Source organism: Montipora capricornis, chromosome 4 (assembly GCF_036669925.1).
Source record: "Montipora capricornis isolate CH-2021 chromosome 4, ASM3666992v2, whole genome shotgun sequence".
NCBI lineage: Eukaryota > Metazoa > Cnidaria > Anthozoa > Scleractinia > Acroporidae > Montipora > Montipora capricornis.
In genome coordinates, this window is record NC_090886.1 from 6,825,220 (window position 1) to 6,845,219 (window position 20,000).

At 38.9% G+C, this 20,000-nt stretch overlaps 1 protein-coding gene across 1 annotated transcript in view; it reads right to left on the reverse strand.

The window, feature by feature from the left end:
* The window catches only part of LOC138045412 (stromal membrane-associated protein 1-like), a 19,204-nt gene extending 32 nt beyond the window's left edge, over positions 1 to 19,172 (reverse strand). Inside the window, exons 1-10 of the mRNA XM_068891921.1 lie at positions 18,969 to 19,172; positions 18,717 to 18,850; positions 18,537 to 18,622; positions 16,297 to 16,414; positions 14,637 to 14,708; positions 12,385 to 12,609; positions 11,724 to 11,789; positions 11,040 to 11,118; positions 7,297 to 7,535; positions 1 to 2,057 (exon numbers count right to left, since the gene is read on the reverse strand). The exon at positions 1 to 2,057 is cut by the window's left edge and continues 32 nt beyond it. Of these exons, the coding sequence (XP_068748022.1) occupies positions 1,779 to 2,057; positions 7,297 to 7,535; positions 11,040 to 11,118; positions 11,724 to 11,789; positions 12,385 to 12,609; positions 14,637 to 14,708; positions 16,297 to 16,414; positions 18,537 to 18,622; positions 18,717 to 18,850; positions 18,969 to 19,086 (1,416 nt within the window). The 5' untranslated portion in view covers positions 19,087 to 19,172 and the 3' untranslated portion in view covers positions 1 to 1,778. The remainder of the gene's footprint in view (positions 2,058 to 7,296; positions 7,536 to 11,039; positions 11,119 to 11,723; positions 11,790 to 12,384; positions 12,610 to 14,636; positions 14,709 to 16,296; positions 16,415 to 18,536; positions 18,623 to 18,716; positions 18,851 to 18,968) is intronic.
* Between the last annotated feature and the right edge of the window lie 828 nt (positions 19,173 to 20,000).

The following is a 20,000-nucleotide window of genomic DNA, read 5'->3' on the forward strand; positions in this document are numbered from 1 at the left end:
TATCCTTGAATGTGAGCATACTACTTTTATCTTACTCAAATACTGACGATACTACAACTTGAACGAACGTTTACTTTTCTCAAGAACGACAATGCAGTCGTCAAGCATGCGCAAACGCAAAACTCAAGGCGTTAGCCAGCCAAGCTCATTAAATATTGGTGAATTAAGAGCGGTTTTCAGTTGTAATTTCACGATTTCGTTGTTTTGCATAGGTACGCTTGTTGAATACTTTAATTATATGATTTCGGCCAATCAGAGGCGAGACAAAACCCTTTCGCACTTCTTTTCACGCCCCTGAAGTCGGTTTATGATTGGTTCCCTCAACGTTGTCTGTGACGCGACTGATCTCGTTCCTATTTCGCAAAACTAAACTGAAAACCGTATGACCGAAAGTTGGTTGCATTTTCACCTTTCCGGTGTAAAAATCATTCATTACACATGTGACAGACAAATTGATAGCCTGCGAAAGCGGACGTATTTCCGGCCAGCTAACAAGTTGACCGAAGTAAAAATAATACTGGAATTTACATTAACTGAGTGAGAATACATAAAATTCTCAATTAAAACAATTTACAAATGGATTGACGATTTGTAAGTTTGCCCAGAACAGATTCCTCGTAAACCCCATAATAATACTACGAGCAAGGTAAAAAAAAGGGGACATTTGAAGCGTCAATAGGCCATTTTCGAAATATCAAATATTCAGCTTGATAGTGAGGCAGTGAGGAGAAGAACAATAGAAACACGTTGGAATGAATGCGAAAAATATTTGGATATCATCCACTTTCCTTTGACTTTGTCCTCTAGACCTCTCTTTCAAGCTGAATTTTAATACATCGAAAAGGGCCTATTGTCACTGTATCCCAGAGATTTAAAAGAGGATGGCTGGTATTGATTTAGCCAAAGGCTTGTTAGGACATCCACAAGATGACCAGCCTCTATGAATGTCCAGCCGTAGGGAGCCAATGATTTAAAGCTATGCGTCTTCTTCTTATGAATTTTCTCTCGGACCATCTATACCTAAAATAATTTCTCTCGCCGAGCACTGCCAACTTAGAAAATCAATGCGTGATGCCTCCGTCAGAGGTAGACAAATAAACTTTCTCAACAGTAACTAGTTTGGTTTTATATAGTTTCACTACCTTTGGCAAACATTTATTTTACTTGACTTCCTGAAACAAGCTTTTCCCCAATGTTAGAAACAGCTTGCTTTTTACTGTGATATTTAGCTGTAATATACTGTCTTTGATAAACTTGACCACACCATGATGTGCAGTAAAATGAAAGATATGAAGTAAAAGCATTACCGGTAGTCAAAGAAGTAAAACATTTCAGTTATTTTGTCAATCAAAGCCAAATTTCAAGCAGGAAACTGTGCCTTCCTTCGAAAATGATTTGTCAGAGCCAAAATATGAAGGAGGGAAGATGAACACACACATTGGTGTCTTTGAAAATCCGATGCCTTCATTTTTTGTGCACAATTTAAAACAGTTTGGTACAAACCAGCAACCAGTAATAAATTACTCAAGACGTACAAAAACTTGATATGATTTTCCCAATTCTAAGGAAAGAAGCCATTCATTACAAACATGATGAACATCAGTGTCTTGGCTAAAAACAATCATTCATTTTAACTTTGCCTTTCCAGCTTATTTCTTGACAAACTCTGCAACATGTGTGGCCAAGCTTAACGCAAAGATCAGCAATTTATCAACCAACTGTCCATGTACAACGCTACTACTGATTTCAAAATTCTTATTTACAAGATTGTATAATTTTTACTTCCACAATTGGTGACTCATAGTTTGGCCAGACCCCGGCATGAGACCCACTGGGTACCCACCATAATTCATACTGTTTGGTGCTGGACCAGTTGTGACATACTGAGCATGCTGCTGCTGAGGAAATGACATGGGCTGCTGTGATGACATCCAGCCATTTCCCATCCCTGGCAAGCTTGATCCAAATGCACCCTGTCCACTCTGCATGTTTGGCTGTTGAGCAGCTGTCTGTTGTTTAAGTCGCATCTGTTGCATTTGTTGTTGAACCTGTGCAACCTGAAAACCACAGAATACCAGTTAGTTCTGCTTGTTTGGGTCCTAAACAGCTGTCTTACAGAACATCCACAAAAGCATAGCTTCTGACGGTGGAATGGGAACAAGTTAGTACGAACGATTATTATTCTGACGGCACAATATAAAGGCCTACATGTATAAATGGTTAAGGGATAAAATAGGATATTTTCAGTGTCTGGCAGGAGATTCTAGACAGTCTATGTACGTCAATCACAGTGGCGACTACCTTCTGCTTAAGTTTAGTTTACTACACTGTATATTTGGAAGGGTAAGACTTGTTCAGTTGTTACATCTTTTCCTTTTGTTAAGCGAGTACCCTTTCCCCGGATCTGGGGCTACTGCATGAGATGAGCAATACATTTCCACATACTTTTTGGCCACTTCTAAGAAGTCTTTCTTTATTACATGAATCTAGCATGGTACAATTGCATAGTTTTTGTGCTCATGTTACAGCAGACTGAAAGACATACCTCAGGAGCTCATCAAGGGAAGCCTCTATACAGACTCTCCACTAATTCCTTGAGTAACCCTTTCCCAAGTAAATGTATTTTTAGAAACAAATTTTTCCCATCAAAAGTATCATATTTCCATGAAGCTGAGATTGACCTGGACAATGGTGGGAGTGCTGAATCTCCCAAGGGAGGTTGGCTTTTACAACAGTGGGAGTGTTGAATCTCCCAAGGGAGATTGGCTTTTACAATAGTGGGAGTGTTGAATCTCCCAAGAGAGATTGGCTTTTACAACAGTGGGAGTGTTGAATCTCCCAAGGGAGATTGCCTTTTACAACAGTGGGAGTGTTGAATCTTCCTAGGGAGATTGCCTTTTACAACAGTGGGAATGTTGAATCTCCCTAGGGAGATTGGCTTTTACCATAGTGGGAGTGTTGAATCTCCCAAGGGAGATTGGCTTTTACAACAGTGGGAGTGTTGAATCTCCCAAGAGAGATTGGCTTTTACAACAGTGAGAGTGTTGAATCTCCCAAGGGAGATTGGCTTTACAACAGTGGGAGTGTTGAATCTCTCAAGGGAGATTGCCTTTTACAACAGTGGGAGTGTTGAATCTTCCTAGGGAGATTGCCTATTACAACAGTGGGAATGTTGAATCTCCCAAGGGAGATTGGCTTTTACCATAGTGGGAGTGTTGAATCTCCCAAGGGAGATTGGCTTTTACAACAGTGGGAGTGTTGAATCTTCCTAGGGAGATTGCCTTTTACAACAGTGGGAATGTTGAATCTCCCAAGGGAGATTGGCTTTTACCATAGTGGGAGTGTTGAATCTCCCAAGGGAGATTGGCTTTTACAACAGTGGGAGTGTTGAATCTTCCTAGGGAGATTGCCTTTTACAACAGTGGGAATGTTGAATCTCCCAAGGGAGATTGGCTTTTACCATAGTGGGAGTGTTGAATCTCCCAAGGGAGATTGGCTTTTACAACAGTGGGAGTGTTGAATCTTCCTAGGGAGATTGCCTTTTACAACAGTGGGAATGTTGAATCTCCCAAGGGAGATTGGCTTTTACCATAGTGGGAGTGTTGAATCTCCCAAGGGAGATTGGCTTTTACAACAGTGGGAGTGTTGAATCTTCCTAGGGAGATTGCCTTTTACAACAGTGGGAATGTTGAATCTCCCAAGGGAGATTGGCTTTTACCATAGTGGGAGTGTTGAATCTCCCAAGGGAGATTGGCTTTTACAACAGTGGGAGTGTTGAATCTTCCTAGGGAGATTGCCTTTTACAACAGTGGGAATGTTGAATCTTCCAAGGGAGATTGGCTTTTACCATAGTGGGAGTGTTGAATCTCCCAAGGGAGATTGGCTTTTACAACAGTGGGAGTGTTGAATCTCCCAAGAGAGATTGGCTTTTACAACAGTGGGAGTGTTGAATCTCCCAAGGGAGATTGCCTTTTACAACAGTGGGAAAGTTGAATCTCTCAAGGGGATTGCCTTTTACAACAGTGGGAGTGTTGAATCTTCCTAGGGAGATTGCCTTTTACAACAGTGGGAATGTTGAATCTCCCAAGGGAGATTGGCTTTTACAACAGTGGGAGTGTTGAATCTTCCTAGGGAGATTGCCTTTTACAACAGTGGGAATGTTGAATCTCCCAAGGGAGATTGGCTTTTACCATAGTGGGAGTGTTGAATCTCCCAAGAGAGATTGGCTTTTACAACAGTGGGAGTGTTGAATCTCCCAAGGGAGATTGCCTTTTACAACAGTGGGAGTGTTGAATCTCTCAAGGGGATTGCCTTTTACAACAGTGGGAGTGTTGAATCTTCCTAGGGAGATTGCCTTTTACAACAGTGGGAATGTTGAATCTCCCAAGGGAGATGGGCTTTTACAACAGTGGGAATGTTAAATCTCCCAAGGGAGGCATTCTATACATAAATCTACATATGTACTTGGGAAAGGGCTGACTGCAAGTATGGGATGAATTCCTGCGCACCCCTAATAAACCTCTTCACATTGAAGTATTGTGTGAGTGTCGATGCAGTCAGAATATGAAGGTACTGTAATACAAGATGTGTACATTAAAAACTGTTTTTAAAGGCACTGATTCCAATCAAAACTAGTAAACAGATGCTTTACAAGTTTCTATGATGGTATTTAACCCTTTGACGCCCAAACCAGCATAAACTGGCCATACTTAGTATTTTACTCTGTCTAACGCCAGACGATTTTACTCGTCAATGGGGAACCCCTGGGAGTCAATAGGTTAAAAAATATTTAATACTTTTTCTCACCACCCGGGAGAATATTAGCCCAACCGGGGTGAGATGTGTTACTGAGTCATTGTGATAACCATATAATTATGGCATTGCGTGCAATGAAAACACCAAACCTGTCGGGGAGTGTTCCGTGGTCTAGTGGTCATTGTGATTACCTCTGCATGAGGAAATACCAAGTTTGAATCCCTCTTAGGCTGTCTTCTCTGAAAAGCATCTCTACCAGGCAAAGCAATATTACGCATGCGCAGCCAAATCACGACCCCAAAAGATATCATTATTACTGGGTTGCCGTAGGCATCCCAGTCGGAAAATGGGTAGATTATTTATTTTTTTTTTATTTTCCGTGTCGGTAAAAGTCTTGCCCGTCACTCCCCTTCTAAGTGGTGTCTTTCTGCATAGAGCCTTCTGTCCGTATTTTCTTAGGACAGAGAGGGTAGTGGAGATGCGCAGACTTCTCTGGTGGACACAGTAGAATGATAAACTTAACCTGCAATGGCGTCGAAAGTCATGTAACGCAAATGGCGTTTTAGTGGATCTTAAACAAAATATACCCTTATGGAGCTCAATAATGGAAAGTCAGTTGGATAAACTAGGCAGGCGGTGAAAACAAATCCCTGGAATAGTAAAAGCGACGAGTAATGGACTTCGACAACAATCTATCGCCCGTCGAGCAGAGAGCTGTATTTACCTGAAGTACATGGTAATTTGACACGATTGAGTTTCTTGTCTTCACGCACGCAATGAAATTGGAAGATGTTTGCGCCTCTAAGAGCAAATATGTTGTTTGTTTCAATAAATTTTTCGCTGGAAAAGGATTCTGTGGTACTTTCTGCCCTTGTGAATTATAATATCATGTTGTGTATTGAATTTTCGAGCTTAAGGTTGAAATGTGATATGGGAGAAGTTTTTTAGTATTGCTCTGTAAGCAGGAAGGGTTCACAGGCCTGTTGGAAGAGTGCTTGAGTTCAACAAAATGAGCCCCAAAATCAGTGAAAAATTGTGACGCAGATGAATAATAAAGTAGCTGCTATTTCCAAAATGATGGAATTACCTGGTGATAAATAACGTCGTACGCGTCTTGGAGAGTAAATTTTGACTTTGCATAAACAAGAGTTGGGCGATTGTGATCTTTGTTTTGACTTCGCTCATTTCAGTGTCAAACTTTATAACACTTGACAGAAAAAGAAACTTACAAAAACCCGGTATCTTGCCATAATTTGACACAGATACTTCACTGTTTGGCGACTAAACATACCGCGGTAACTTAATCACGGCGCCCGCTGAATTCCGGCATGTCACTTTCGATTTTGCGATTTATTTGAACGTAGCAAAAATCTCCCAAAATGTTTGTCGATGATCGTAACTATATTCATGGTTCAAAATAAATATTGTTTTCATGTCGTAAATATTTTACTCTCGATCGACCGTTCCGGAAACTTCCTTCTGCTCTTTGTAAAAACTGTGTAAGAATAGTTATTTGCTTTTGCATCAATATTTGTTTTGCATAAAACAAGCTAACAAAATCTGTACTTTGCTGAGTTCGCATTTGTTAGCGTTCATAGTATTTTCGGTCAGATCCTTGTGTTTTAGGAGGGGTTTATTGTTTTTGGTCTCCCATCCTAATACTAACCCCGCCCGAAAGGGCTTAACATCAGTGAATTTTAGTATTACAAAGCATTCAGACGCTTAGAGGGCACACTTGTGGTGAAAAGAAGTTGTGAGGGAACTTGAAAATTATCAACATCTCAGCCCAGAAGCCAATGTTTCTCGCTTCTCTTTTATTTGTTATTCTTCGGAGACTTGAATGCTGTATTTCAATACCACACAATTCAGTGCCTTCTGATGTTCTGTAACACGTACCACAGACAACCCAGTGTATGCTTCACGGAAGCATCTCGTTTAAAAAAAAGAAAAGTCACAGCCGAATCCTATACTTTTTTCCTGGAACAAAGTAAGAAGTGCAGAGGGACCAGGAGTTACACAGTGTTTCACTGAACAAGGTTTTTCCCCTTCCATTTTACTACATGCAGGCTACAAGCACAAAACTTGATATTCTGTAAAAAATTTGGTTTTGTCAACGGATTAATTGACCACCGTACAGCTTTTAGAATCTCTGTACGGTGGTCAATTTACATTATCAACTCCGTTGCTAAAACCAAATTTTTGTATACTACTTCCCCACCAACGCAGCACCAGTTTCTTTAGAAACAGGACGGTTACGTTTTTGCAAACGTTGGCCGTGTAGCACTTATATTTCAACAGAATTAACTATTGGAGGGTAATGTGAATTGCTAGGTTTCTACTCATGTAAACCAGGTGAGCGTTAGCCCTGTCCTTGTGTGGGCCCAATTCCCAGGTACCGGTAGTAGGGCTAACACTCACATGGTTTACATGGGTAGAAATCTAGCACTTTACATTACCCTCCAATAGTTAAATTCTGTGTTATAGAGAGTTTAAAAGACGTTCCACTGTAATCCTGGCATTAACAAGAGCTTGCAATCTAACCTGCTGTTGCTGTTGTTGCTGTCGCTGTTGCATGAACCCTTGCTGGAGGGGATTTCCCACACCCTGCGTCATTCCCACGGGGATGCCCTGAGCAGGCATTCCCCTTATATTGTTGAACAATGAAGGAGGAGTATTAGGGTGTGGTTGCTGCTGTGGGGTGATGTACATTCCGCCTGGGACTCCATACATTTGAGGCTGATTGCTTTGGCTTTTGGGGGCATACAATGCCATAATGCTGTCTGTTCATTAAAAAAAGCAAAGATATCATTTAATTTATATTGCCGTAATTTTGTTTAAGGACGGTGCCTACTAATTAAAGATATTTTTGCCCTGGTGTGTGATTATGCAGGAAATGTAGATCTTAACAAGTGTTATTGAAATCCAAAAAGAAAATTGGGGGTAACCACGCATTTTTCAAAGATCAAAGTTTAGCGGGTGACTATTATTTGCCAAAAGGTTGGTTGCCTGAAGAAAAAACAATGGAAAACCCAGCCCAAAAATAGAAAATAAATTACACAAGATCATCGGTTTTCTATTCCGTGTCAATGTCCGATAATGGCCTGAAGTTAACAATAACAATTAATTTTCAGCAGTTGAGCATTTTCCCATGTTTTGAATATCTGTGGCTTTTGCAAAAGATGGTCAGATAGGAAAATTCAAGAGACAATGTCACAAACAAGTCACTGTCCAATCAGATCAATGATTCCATTTGGATGATGCTAAAACTTGAACCCAGACTTCCAAAAAAAAAAAAAAAAATAAAAAAGGCACACACTTAAAACTATGGCATACTCAAGCTGTGTGATGGAATCTAAACATGGGGCGCCTTATTTGCGAGTGTGGGCACCCAAATTTCTGCACAAGTAGCCCACTTTCTTGTAAATTTGATCCCAGCTGGAATTAATTAATTCTGGGCTCTTGAAAAAATGACTTGGGCTTCTAACTTTTAATGTTGGAAGCCCAAAGGGCTCCCGGAAAATTTTCTTAGGCAGCTCAGCCTTGGAAATTCTTAAATTCCATGACTTTCCAGGTTTTCCATGAGCAACCAAGCATTTATCAGCCAGGGCAACCAAGCACTGAGAGAGGTGCACTAGAATCATCAGTCCTGGATTCAAATTCTGTTCAAGAAGGGATTTTTTTCAGGCTTCCACTAAAGCTGCTTAAGTTTATTGCAACTGTGATTATTCTTGCCTAAAATAATTACCACTGCAGCTTAAAGGGGGACTCCGACGAAAAAACACGATTTTTTAAAAAGTCTCAAATCCTCGAGGAAACGCCGCCAAAATGTTGCATACGCTTTTCAAATAATGAATTTAACTTACTTTCACCAACATTTCAATGTTATTACGTCGAAATACTTGTTTTTCGTAGCATCCGCCATTATTGCTATGTCGCCTGCATACTTTTTCGAGAAAGCCTGGAGCGAGGACTTATGACGTCACTTACTCAACATATCGCTCGCTGCTACTTGAGTAAACAATGGAAAACATGTCAGAAAGCGAAGCTTCGTCTTTTATCGATCATGATTTATCGACTTCGGAATTATCGTTTGACTTCGAAAAAATATTCTGAGTCACTTACCTGTAATTATGAAGATTTAGACTCGTGGCTACTGAGGAAAAAGCAGCCGCATATCGACGAGAAAGAGCTCAAGAGAAAGAACAAGAGGAATGCTTCGAGATCGTTCGAATCAACTGATACTAGATGGTATGTTGGAGTCGTGATTTTGTCTGTTTACTATTGTTCCCTTCATTTGTAAAAATTCAAATTTCTTTTTTTTTTCTAGGTGCAAATGTACGTGTTGCTCTTCGGACGCGGTAACAAAGGCAGAGGAATGCTTCTGCTGTAGCGCCGAATTGATCGGTGCCGTGGGAAGCTGGAAGCAGTTGCAGATGATAAAGTACTACCACCGATCGGCCTGGATTTCAATCTTGTTGTCTAGACGAGTGGGTTTGAGGAATAGCCGCCATAGGATTAAGAAACCGAAAGAACGAGCGATACACACATCAACGTATGATATACCCCATGAAGTCCCAAACAAGACGAATAAACTGTCGGTATGAAACTGATCGTAGAAATCTGTTCAGGAGCAAGGAAAATTATTGCCATTGTCGTTCTTAATTGCTACGTTATAAAAAACATGAAAATATTTCCCGACAAGGAAAATTGAAAAGTGCAATCCAAATTGAGCTTATTATACAGCGCTCTAATACCGATACTTCGCAGTTTGGCCTTGCTCATACATTGATGTGTATCGCTCGTTCTTTCGGTTTCTTAATCCTATGGCGACTATTTTTAAAACCCACTCATCTAAACAACAAGATTGAAGCCCAGGCAGATCAGTGGTAATGTAGTTCTCCGTCATCTGCAACTGCTTCAGTTCCAGCTACTCCACTCACCGATCAATTTCGCTAGTAAGTACAGCAGAAGCTTTTCTTACCCTTTCACTGGCCTTTGTTACTGTGTCCGAAGAACAACAATTTGAATTTTTACAAATGAAGGGAACAATAGTAAACAGACAAAATCACGACTCCAACATACATGTACCATCTAGTATCAGTTGATTGGAACGATCTCGAAGCATTCCTCTTGTTCTTTCTCTTGAGCTCTTTCTCGTCAATATGCGGCTGTTTTTTCCTCAGTAGCCACGAGTCTAAATCTTCATAATCACAGGTAAGTGACTCAGAATACGATAATTCCAAAGTCGATAAATCATGATCGATAAAAGACGAAGCTTCGCTTTCTGACATGTTTTCCATTGTTTACTCAAGTAGCAGCGAGCGATATGTTGAGTAAGTGACGTCATAAGTCCTCGCTCCAGGCTTTCTCGAAAAAGTATGCAGGCGACATAGCAATAATGGCGGATGCTACGAAAAACAAGTATTTCGACGTAATAACATTGAAATGTTGGTGAAAGTAAGTTAAATTCATTATTTGAAAAGCGTATGCAACATTTTGGCGGCGTTTCCTAGAGGATTTGAGACTTTTTAAAAAATCGTGTTTTTTCGTCGGAGTCCCCCTTTAAATTAGTTGTCTTTCCTTTTTCATATAATAATTATTATTTTACAATCAAGCTACGTTACAGGGGCTATGTCACGCAATTTTAGGCAATTTTAGCACTGATCAAATGGTCATAGAATTAGCTAAATTATCTGTTCACAACTATGGAAGAACTCTTACAAAACACAGGGAAGCCAAGAAGGGACATGGATGGACAAAACTGGAGAGGATTAAAATGGACTGAATTTGGGTAAATTTGAAAAACGTTGGCCCACCTTTTTTCAAATTTGTATTGGAAAATCATTCTCAGTTGTTATCTGGCCGTGATTTTGCAAATGAAAGACCCTTGCTCTGCCAATTTGACGTTTAGAGCTCATAATTAACATTTAATTAAACAAAATTACCTAAAATAGTGTGACCTAGCCCCTTTAAGTAACAGTGGATAGTCAGGGGAAAAAAAAGGAAAATTCTGATGTGATATTGAAAGGCAAAATTTTTAATTATCAACAATAAACAGGAAAACTCTATTACAATAATAATAATTGTTTTCTAGTTAAGCCAGTCTGCCACCTCTTCCTCTGACAGGTAAATTTGGCAAGTATTGCTTAAAATCTTACGTAACTTTGAAACATTCCATTTGTTTTCAACATCAATGATGTTCGCCAAAAACTCTATTTGGCTTGAGAATTGCTGTTTCGCTAATTTTCATTTTTAATCAATCAAAACAGCTGTTGCCTACCAACCTTTAGTGGACTTATTAGATGTCAAATCATCTTTGAGAAGGGAATCTTCACTTGATTCTGAAGGCACTGCTGAATTCAGCTGTTTGAAGAAGGGACGTGTAATACATTTTAAAATAATCATAAAAATTAATTAATTATTATAACAATAATATTCTTTTTTTACATAACTATAATTAAATAATTGTATCTTCATCTACTATAGTTGTCTAGATGCTAAAACTTTTTTTCTGGTCCCAGTTGTTGAAAATGTGGATATCATTAACCAAAACATGATTTTGCAGGGTTTCCCACTTCCCAAGGCTAAAAAGAGATCATTTTTATCAGAGATCATTTTTCAAGCTTTTAACAACTGAGGTTTGATTAGCAACACTTTGTATCATATTACAGGAGCCCACTTAGAGCTGAGTATTTTCCACTATTTTTGCCCCTTCTTGCAATGAATACAAGTGACCAGTGCCTTGAGGGCTATAGATACAATAATAATAATAATATGCATGTTGGGGCAGGTGGGGGAATGCCAGCCATAGAACCATATTACAGTCTAAGGAATGGACAATCACCATGGGGGACCCCTAGAGTTCCACATTATACTCCCAACTTCCACTGAGCTTCACCCAGTTGTTACATGAAACAAGAAAAATGCTTCATGCAGTGTCAATTTTTAAACAGGCTGGTGGCACATACTTGCTGTGGTTGACTAAACCCAGTGTCAATGACTGTGTTCTGTTGGAATGCACCAAAACCAATCAGCTAAAATAAAATGTGAATAAAAATAACAATGAAATGTGAAATATGAAAGCCACATTATCTGAGAAAAGGTGTGCTGCAACAAAGTGCCACAAAACAACAAAGTGAAAAAATTCAAAATATGGTATCATTGAAAGCAAAATGATGACAAAAAAGGATGTCACTTTGAAAGTATGTATTCGTATTCAGCATGAATACAGAGTGTATTAATGTTGCCTACCTTAAAGGCCCACTTTTAACCGACAAGCTTTTCGACCATTTGTTTTTGCTATGGAAATTTGCATTGCTTATCATAGCCATTTAAACCTTTAAGCCCCGAGGGGTTCCCCATTGACGAGTAAAATCGTCTGGCGTTAGACAGAGTAAAATCTATAAGTGCCATTTGGCACTATCGGGGCTGAAAGGGTTAAACAGGGACATAGTTTTTTCACGCTGTTAGCTTAATTGGATGAGTCTCAGCTTCGGGCAGTTGTCTGTTAAAGGTGGGCCTTTAATAAGACATGCCTGTAATTCATTTTGACAGAACTGATCTCTGTTTGAACACACTTGAAACAGGAAAGTAAGAGTGAGATTTTCTTAATGTACTTTAGAATCACACCTCATTGACCCCTGAACTTGTCTTAGGTGGTTGAGAGGAAGGGGTGACTTGCGCCAGGGAATTCAGCAAATCTGTTGACGGGGTTGGTGCCGGGTTATCCAGTGAAAATAAATCTACCAGGGCAGCAGCCGGTTTGGCAGGTTCTGGAGCCTTGACTGGGGCAGACGTGGGAGTGGGACGAGGCTGGGCAATGGTCTGAGGGGCAGAATAAAGTGGTGCTGAAACCTGAAGGAAAAAAGAAGAAAAACAATCTGCTGATACAAAACGAGTGAACAAGCTTTCTTTGGGGAAGGATTAGTGGTGCTGTAGCTTGAGTATGATAAATCTTTTTCACTAGGCCAACAGAGATAAGCTGCTTTTCTAAAAACCACCTCATGGCAAATGTCTGGCACACTCTCGAACAGAAAGCCTTACTTCAACATGATCAGACTACATGGGGGCAAAGTATTTTCACTAAGCACAGATGGAGCTATTTATGAACAACTTCTTACCATAAATCCTCTAATAAGCCTCCCCCCTTTTCAGAGGAAGAAATTTAAGTCCAGCCCCCCCCCCCTCCCCCTCCCCCCTTATTCTTCATCACCAAATCAATAAAATGAGAGTCATTAAAGGGAACCTGTCATACTCTTTTCAGTAACATCCTGGGAAACCAAAGGAGTCACATTGCCATTAATAGTAGCCATAAAATAATGACAAAACTTCCTCTTAAGGATGGTGCCTAATAATTCAAAGATATTTTGCCTCCGACTTATGAAGGAAATCCAATTATTGAAATCCAACAAGAAAATTGGGGTAACCACCCATTTTCCAAAGATAATTCATGAATAATATTTGTAAAAAGCTTTAAAGTGGTACTATGATCAAAAAATCATTTGCTTTTTTTCTTCAGATTTTGAAAGCGTGTTTGCTTAACACCTAACTGGCAAAATTTTGAGCTTTGAGTTTTATCCAAAGGCTGTTTATTTTGAGTGTGAGTTTTGGATTTCACGGTCCGCCATTACTCACGTTCAAAACTGGCCGATTGGACCTCAGCGGGTTGGATCTAGAGAAAATGACGTCATTTATTCACTAGCTTAAAATTTCAGCGTGTAAACGCAATTTATTACATATGCAAAACACGGGTTTAAAAGTCTGAAAGCCTGAAACTCCCGTGCTGCATATTAATTCGGCCGCGTACACACGCATTGCATTCTTAAACTAGTGAGTCTTTGACGTCATTTTTTCCTCGACCCAGCTCTCTCAAGATTTTAACGTTAGCAATGGCGGACCAATATATAAGAAAATTCCAGTTAAAATAAACAGGTGTCTTTTTAAAATCAGAACTTAAAACTTGGATCAGTTCGTGTTTAGTTAACATAGTTTTGAAATCCAAAGAAAAAAAAGAATTGTTTTTTGGTCGTAGTACCACTTTAAAATACAAAGCAATGTATGGCGTTCTTTCTGAAATTGAAGCTGAGTCATCTCTCAAAAATGATTGGTTACCCCCAATTTTCTTTTTGGTAAACATTATTTTGAGAAAGCATCACCCATAGGAAACCAGAGTATCTCAAGATGCGCAGAACGTGTGCGCAATAACAATAGTAGTCACCGTCCTTAAGGTGGCTCAAAACAGTTTTAACATTTCGAAGACACTCTCTTTAGCACCAATAATATTATTTCCAAACAAGACATGGTCATTATTGGGATGTAATAAGTTACCTTGCCAATGGCAAAGCCCAGCAAAAACACCCTATACTTTGGGATCTAGTTGTTCACATCTCAAAAACGAACTCCCCACCCCCCCCCCTCCCCTTTTCTTTGTTGGTGAAAAAAAGTGATCAGAAAGCCAAGATGCCCGTATTACTGGGCCTTTACTCTATTAAGATTTAATACTTGCAACCATTTTACCCATTTCACTCCTAGGAGTGACACTTATAGATTATTTTTATTTTGCCTAACGCCATCTGGATGATTTTACTTGTCAACGGGGCAGATCAGGAGTCAATGGGTCAAAAGTGATGTGGAAACAACTTGAATGAAATCGAAGGTACTCGAGGTTTTTTACCACAGTGACCCTTGTGATCATTGCTTTCTGAAGTAATTCTGAAAACCAAAGCAATAGCTGCATCAGGAAGTTCAACCCTAAGATTTTGCCAACATATATTGTACAAACAATGCTACACTTAAAATATTCATGAGCTGAATAAACACTTGTCCCCACAAATCCTCCATAGATATCTGCTTGGACAAGTACGGTATGTTTCATAACTTACCCTCTTCTCTGCTTCAGTTTTAAGTGGAGTAATGGTGATGTCATCATCCCTCTTCTCTTTCCTTTTCTTTGGCTTTAAAGAAAACAGAACAATAGGGCACGTCAGGTACAATAATAATTTCTTCAGCTCAAGACTTTTACACTTAATCATCAACATTTTCATTTCGTCATTGTCATCATTATCACCCTCATCATCATTATGTACAGTAATGTCAGTAGAAACACTAACAGGATTAATAAAATATGTGAATACTGTTAAAGTTAGTAGCCGACGTTTTGGAGTCATTGTGACACCATTCTCAAGGCAAAGTGAATAACTTAAGGCGAAGATTTGGTTCTATACTTTTAAAAGTCTACAAATTAGCATAATAACAAAGCCTTACAAGTTCTTTAGTGAATACCTTTGCACAAATCGAGTCGGTTTACACATTTAAGGATGGTTTCATGTAAAAAGAATCTCCTTAATTAGGCAATCAAATTTGTTCAAGCATTTAGCAAGCATGTGAAATTGTTTACAAATTGATGGAGATGTTTGTTTGTGTCCATCAACGTGTTTGTGGAGGTGGCTGCAAGTGTAACCAACATATCCTGCATCACACAGGTTACATTGAAATTTGTACACTAGGCACTGTTGGCTGGCTTGACTTCTTGAACTTTAAGATCTTTGTTGAGTTTTAAGTTGGTGAACACGGGCTAAATTGAGGTCTTTTTGAGCTAAGGTGTGTGAGACCTTTCTTCAACACATTAGCAGAGGCCTCATCTTTAAATGGTATGAGAACTTGGATGGTAGGTGTAGTCATTTCAGTGGAATCTATCAATTGCTTGACAGCCAATTCATCCTGTGTTCACCAGCGTTAAACTCAACAAAGATCTTCAAGTTCGAGAAGACAAGCCAGCCACCGTTTAACCAACAGTGCCTAGTGTACAAGTTTCAATGTAACCTGCATGATGCAGGATACGTTGCTTACACTTGCAGGCACCTTTAAGAACCGGCTGATGGACACAAGCAAAAATCTTCGTCCATTTGTAAACATTATTTGAATGAACATAACTCAAGAGTGCCTACATGTCTTTTCATGTGCTTGAAAAATGCTCGAACAAATTTGATTGCCAAATTAAAGAGATGCTTTTTATAAGAAAACTGAAACCATCCTTAAACATGCAAACTGACTCACACAAAGGTATTCACTTAAAGACCTTGTGAGCCTTTGTTATTATGCTCATTTGTCGAGACTTAAAAGTATAGAAACCAAATCTTCACATAAAGTTATTCACTCTGCCTTGAGAATGTTGTCCCGATGACTCAGAGACGTTGGCTACTAACTTTAATCGTTCGCTTGTTTATGACTTAAAAAGTCGCTATTGATTACAAATAAAATATGTACTTATATATTTGTCACCATAAGAATTACTTTTTTCCTTACTGTTTGCCCAACAGAATCATCTACCACAAGTTCTATGAATAAGAAATGGACTGAGTCTAGTATCGCATTTGGATTACTCATTTGTGACGACTGTTTGAGTGGATGACGGCCTGTGGTTTCATATGAAATGTCATCTAAATAAAATACATTGCAAGGATAGCATTACATTTAATTCATTCATTGCAACTAGTTTTTATTGTGGGAAATATAAAAGGAACTAAATATTTCTCAACTAACCTTTTCTGATTTAATTTCTTTTGGAGCAGAATTCTTTGCCGCATTGGTGGGAGGCAAGCCATCTTTCTTAAGGTATTTTTTACGCTCATATTTGTTTCTGATAAATGTTTCAGTGGCTCTGTTGGTCAAAAAAAAATTGGCAAAGAGAAAAAGAACAACAGAAAGCAAAAAAAGGTCATCTCAATCTATTTAATAATAAACAATATCTCACCAAACTTGAAAGAAATAAACTGACAAACAATACAAATATTAAACAAAGCACATTGTTGAGTTAAAGATGAATGGTATCACCCAACTAATGGCGATTCATAAGTCTCTTAAACAAGGATGGGAACTTACTTTGAACCAGCAGGTTAAAAAAAATGGAGAGAGGAGTTTGGAAGAAAGTCTGCTTTGTTTTGTAGGTTACCCAAGTTTACTACAAAACAAATTTCACAGTTTTGCTGCCATACAAAAAACCTTCAAAAAATAATAATTATTATTATTATTGTATCACTCTTCAGTGCAATGTTAGTGTGGTCTCCACTGTAAAGTTCAGAATACACAATAGAGCCATTTATACGGAAGAAAATAAGATGCGTCTTAAATAGGATGCGAACTGTACCATTTATACGCTCACGTTCTACATAACAAGCAAACATCTCATATAAATGGTTCGCGTCTTATTTGGTTATTTATCACTATCAATCTAGCACGCCCTCGAAGAAGAACTGTTAATTCACAGTTACCACCTTTGTACTTTTCATCCGCAAGGATGCAAATTGAAAACCCTTTCAATTCAATTGAATTAAAACAAAAAATAACTGACACCAGCACTTGTCACGCAGTTATCAAGTTGTTCCACGATTGCCAGTTCCCGGTAAAGCATGAGGAACTCTTTCTCCTCCACCAAGGTTCAAATATTTCTCTGTTATGCTGGTGCTTTTGAGCCTGACTGGGAAGCCATTTTGTTTGCCTGGGTGACTCGTCAACAAAATGACGATGTTTTTGTTGGCTTAAGTTATCGTCATCACGCATGTGACAGGAGGCATGCGCACTTGTAGTGCACGTCTCATTTAGGAAGCGAAACCATTTATACGAGGAAGTTCACATCTTATTTAAGACGCGGACAAAATAAGAACAGTCGAAAATTCTGTTCCAAGATAAGACACGTCTTATGTACATGTAAGTCGTGTCTAAAATAAGATGCGAGCGCTTGTTTTGTACCATTTATACCAGCAGTTCACGTCTTACATAAGACGCGTTTTATTTTCTCCCATATAAATGGCCCTAATGTTTTCATTCAATCTAGATAATTTCATTTAATGAAAATCCTAGTTGTATGTCACTTTTAAAATCAGTTTGTTACCAGTGACTAATTGTTTGATCAGGTCTGGGTCCAAAGTACACCTCTCCACAGTATTACCCCAAACACAGACTGTAAGACAACACTTATGACACCAAGGGTTTGGGAAACTGATACAGGACACGTAGAGCACACTCTTCAAAGTAAAATAATGTAAATTTAAATGATGCATTACTCACATTTATCCCTGGAAAGAGATTTTATGATTCCTAGCAGTCTAATACTACAGGAAATGGAAATATTAAAACTAAACATTCCTTCGTTTCTCTCACTTTGGATATACTAAAGTGTATATCGTATGGCTCCGCCAAGGTCACGCCTACGGATTTTTAATTTTAAGCAAATCTGATAGCCTGCCAGATTAATTCCCACAGCATGAAACTGGTTGTTTGTACCACACGTTTTACTGTTTTTTGGACAAAATGATCGAGATTGTTAGTCCACGACGAAGGCATTTATCCGGATAAACCTGTTCGGTCTAATAATTTATCGTAAGATAACGGCACGCCAGCAAAATGGAATGCACATCACACCACATTGAATCACGTAAACTGACTGCCGGCCGGGAAGATATCGGAGGATACACTGAAAGTTATCAACATTTAAAGTTTAAGTTTGATTAAAGTATTCATAAAGTAAAACCTAGTTCCTTTTTCTTGGATATCATATGAAGATTTCTAAGAATCACGCGTTTATGACAAAAATGGCCGGCGAATCGTAAATGGTAAAGCACAAAAATCATACCCCATTAACCGGACGTTCTCTCAAAATGTTTTCACGAAGCACACAAAGCAATGGGCTAGCGCACAATGACAAACATGAGCATTAAATAATACTAAAAAGCAAAAATGACGATAAAATATCCAACCCAGTGAGCGATAAATTCGAATGGTACGAGTCTGTTTGAGGACGTCGAAAATCACTTGGCAGATAACATTCCCAAAACTCGGCAGCTCGTTTGTTTCCCCATTGCTGAATGCTCTGAATAAGAAATGACAAAAAAACGAAGAGACAGTAAACCAAAACCGAATTTAAAGATGTAAATAGTCTCGTATAAGGCCAGTTTCATACTTACATCCATTTGTTCAGGAGTCCACGAATCGAGGTTTACAGATTTTACCCTCGAAATGTGGACACCTAAATTTCGATGAATCCCGGCACAACGGATGCAAAGAAACACTCCTAGATTCCATGATGCCCAACGAGGCCCTAGGATAAAGAAAATTCGCTCTCATTTACCAACCAGGAAGTATAACACTCACACGACTTGACGGCAAACACTTACGAAGACATTAATTGTTGATGGAACATTCCATGTAAAACTTACCTTTTGCGCCGCAATCAGCGCAATATCTATTCTCTTCTTCTTTGAGCAACTCCGACAAAATCGTCTGATTTGAGATCTGTTTTTCTTTTCCTTTGTCCTTCTGTGCTCTTGAAGTCATAATCGCGGGCAATTTGGGCAAATAACGCCAAAAAAAAAACCTCTAGAGACTTTTACAGCTACCAAACGACACAGAACCGGTGGATATGTGAGCCCGCGAACGCAGAGCGGCGTTGTCGTTCGTCTTTTTTACGTAATAGTAGACGTCACCAGCCACGGTAACAACTCGAGCTTGTTCCTTGTTTGAAATAGGCACTTCCGTTTAATTCAATTATACTTTAAGATAGAAAGATAGATAGATAGATAGATAGATGGCCTTTATTTAAACACGATGAAAATTAAAGTTACAAGCTTGTGGGGTCGTGTATAAGTAATATTACTAAAAACTGGATCATTGGATAATGCAATTCGAGAGTTTTGATTGGCTAAACCATCATGGGTTATGAGCCATTATACCATGATCTACAAAAACGGCAAGCATATGCGTGATTTTTTGGGCCTTTTTATTTTTATTGTAGTCTAGTTTTCCATATTTTGGAAGCGTTTTTAATAAAACAATTATTCCACACGCGCTTGTTGGATATGAGATGATTATAGGCAACTCGGCGCTACGCGCCTCGTTGGCTATCTATCATCTCATATCCAACGCGCGCTCATGGAATAATTGTTAAATATCACTACAGTATTAAGAATTATCATTTAATAAGCTTAATTCTATGAGGAAAAAAAAAACTTACTTTCTTTAACCGATTTGATTATGACACTTCGAGGATGGAGACTCCGTAAAAGTATAGTCTGGTTTTGTACAAAAAAAGTGAAAAATGGTGTACGCATTTTCGCCTATTCTTATCATCGTAATGTGAATAGTTTCGTTTATTTTAAGATTTTTAGAATATCCCAGTTATGGACGTTTGCGAGCTGTAACGAGAGGAGTTTCTATACGGCTTTCCATCCGTTACCTCTTGAATAAGGTTC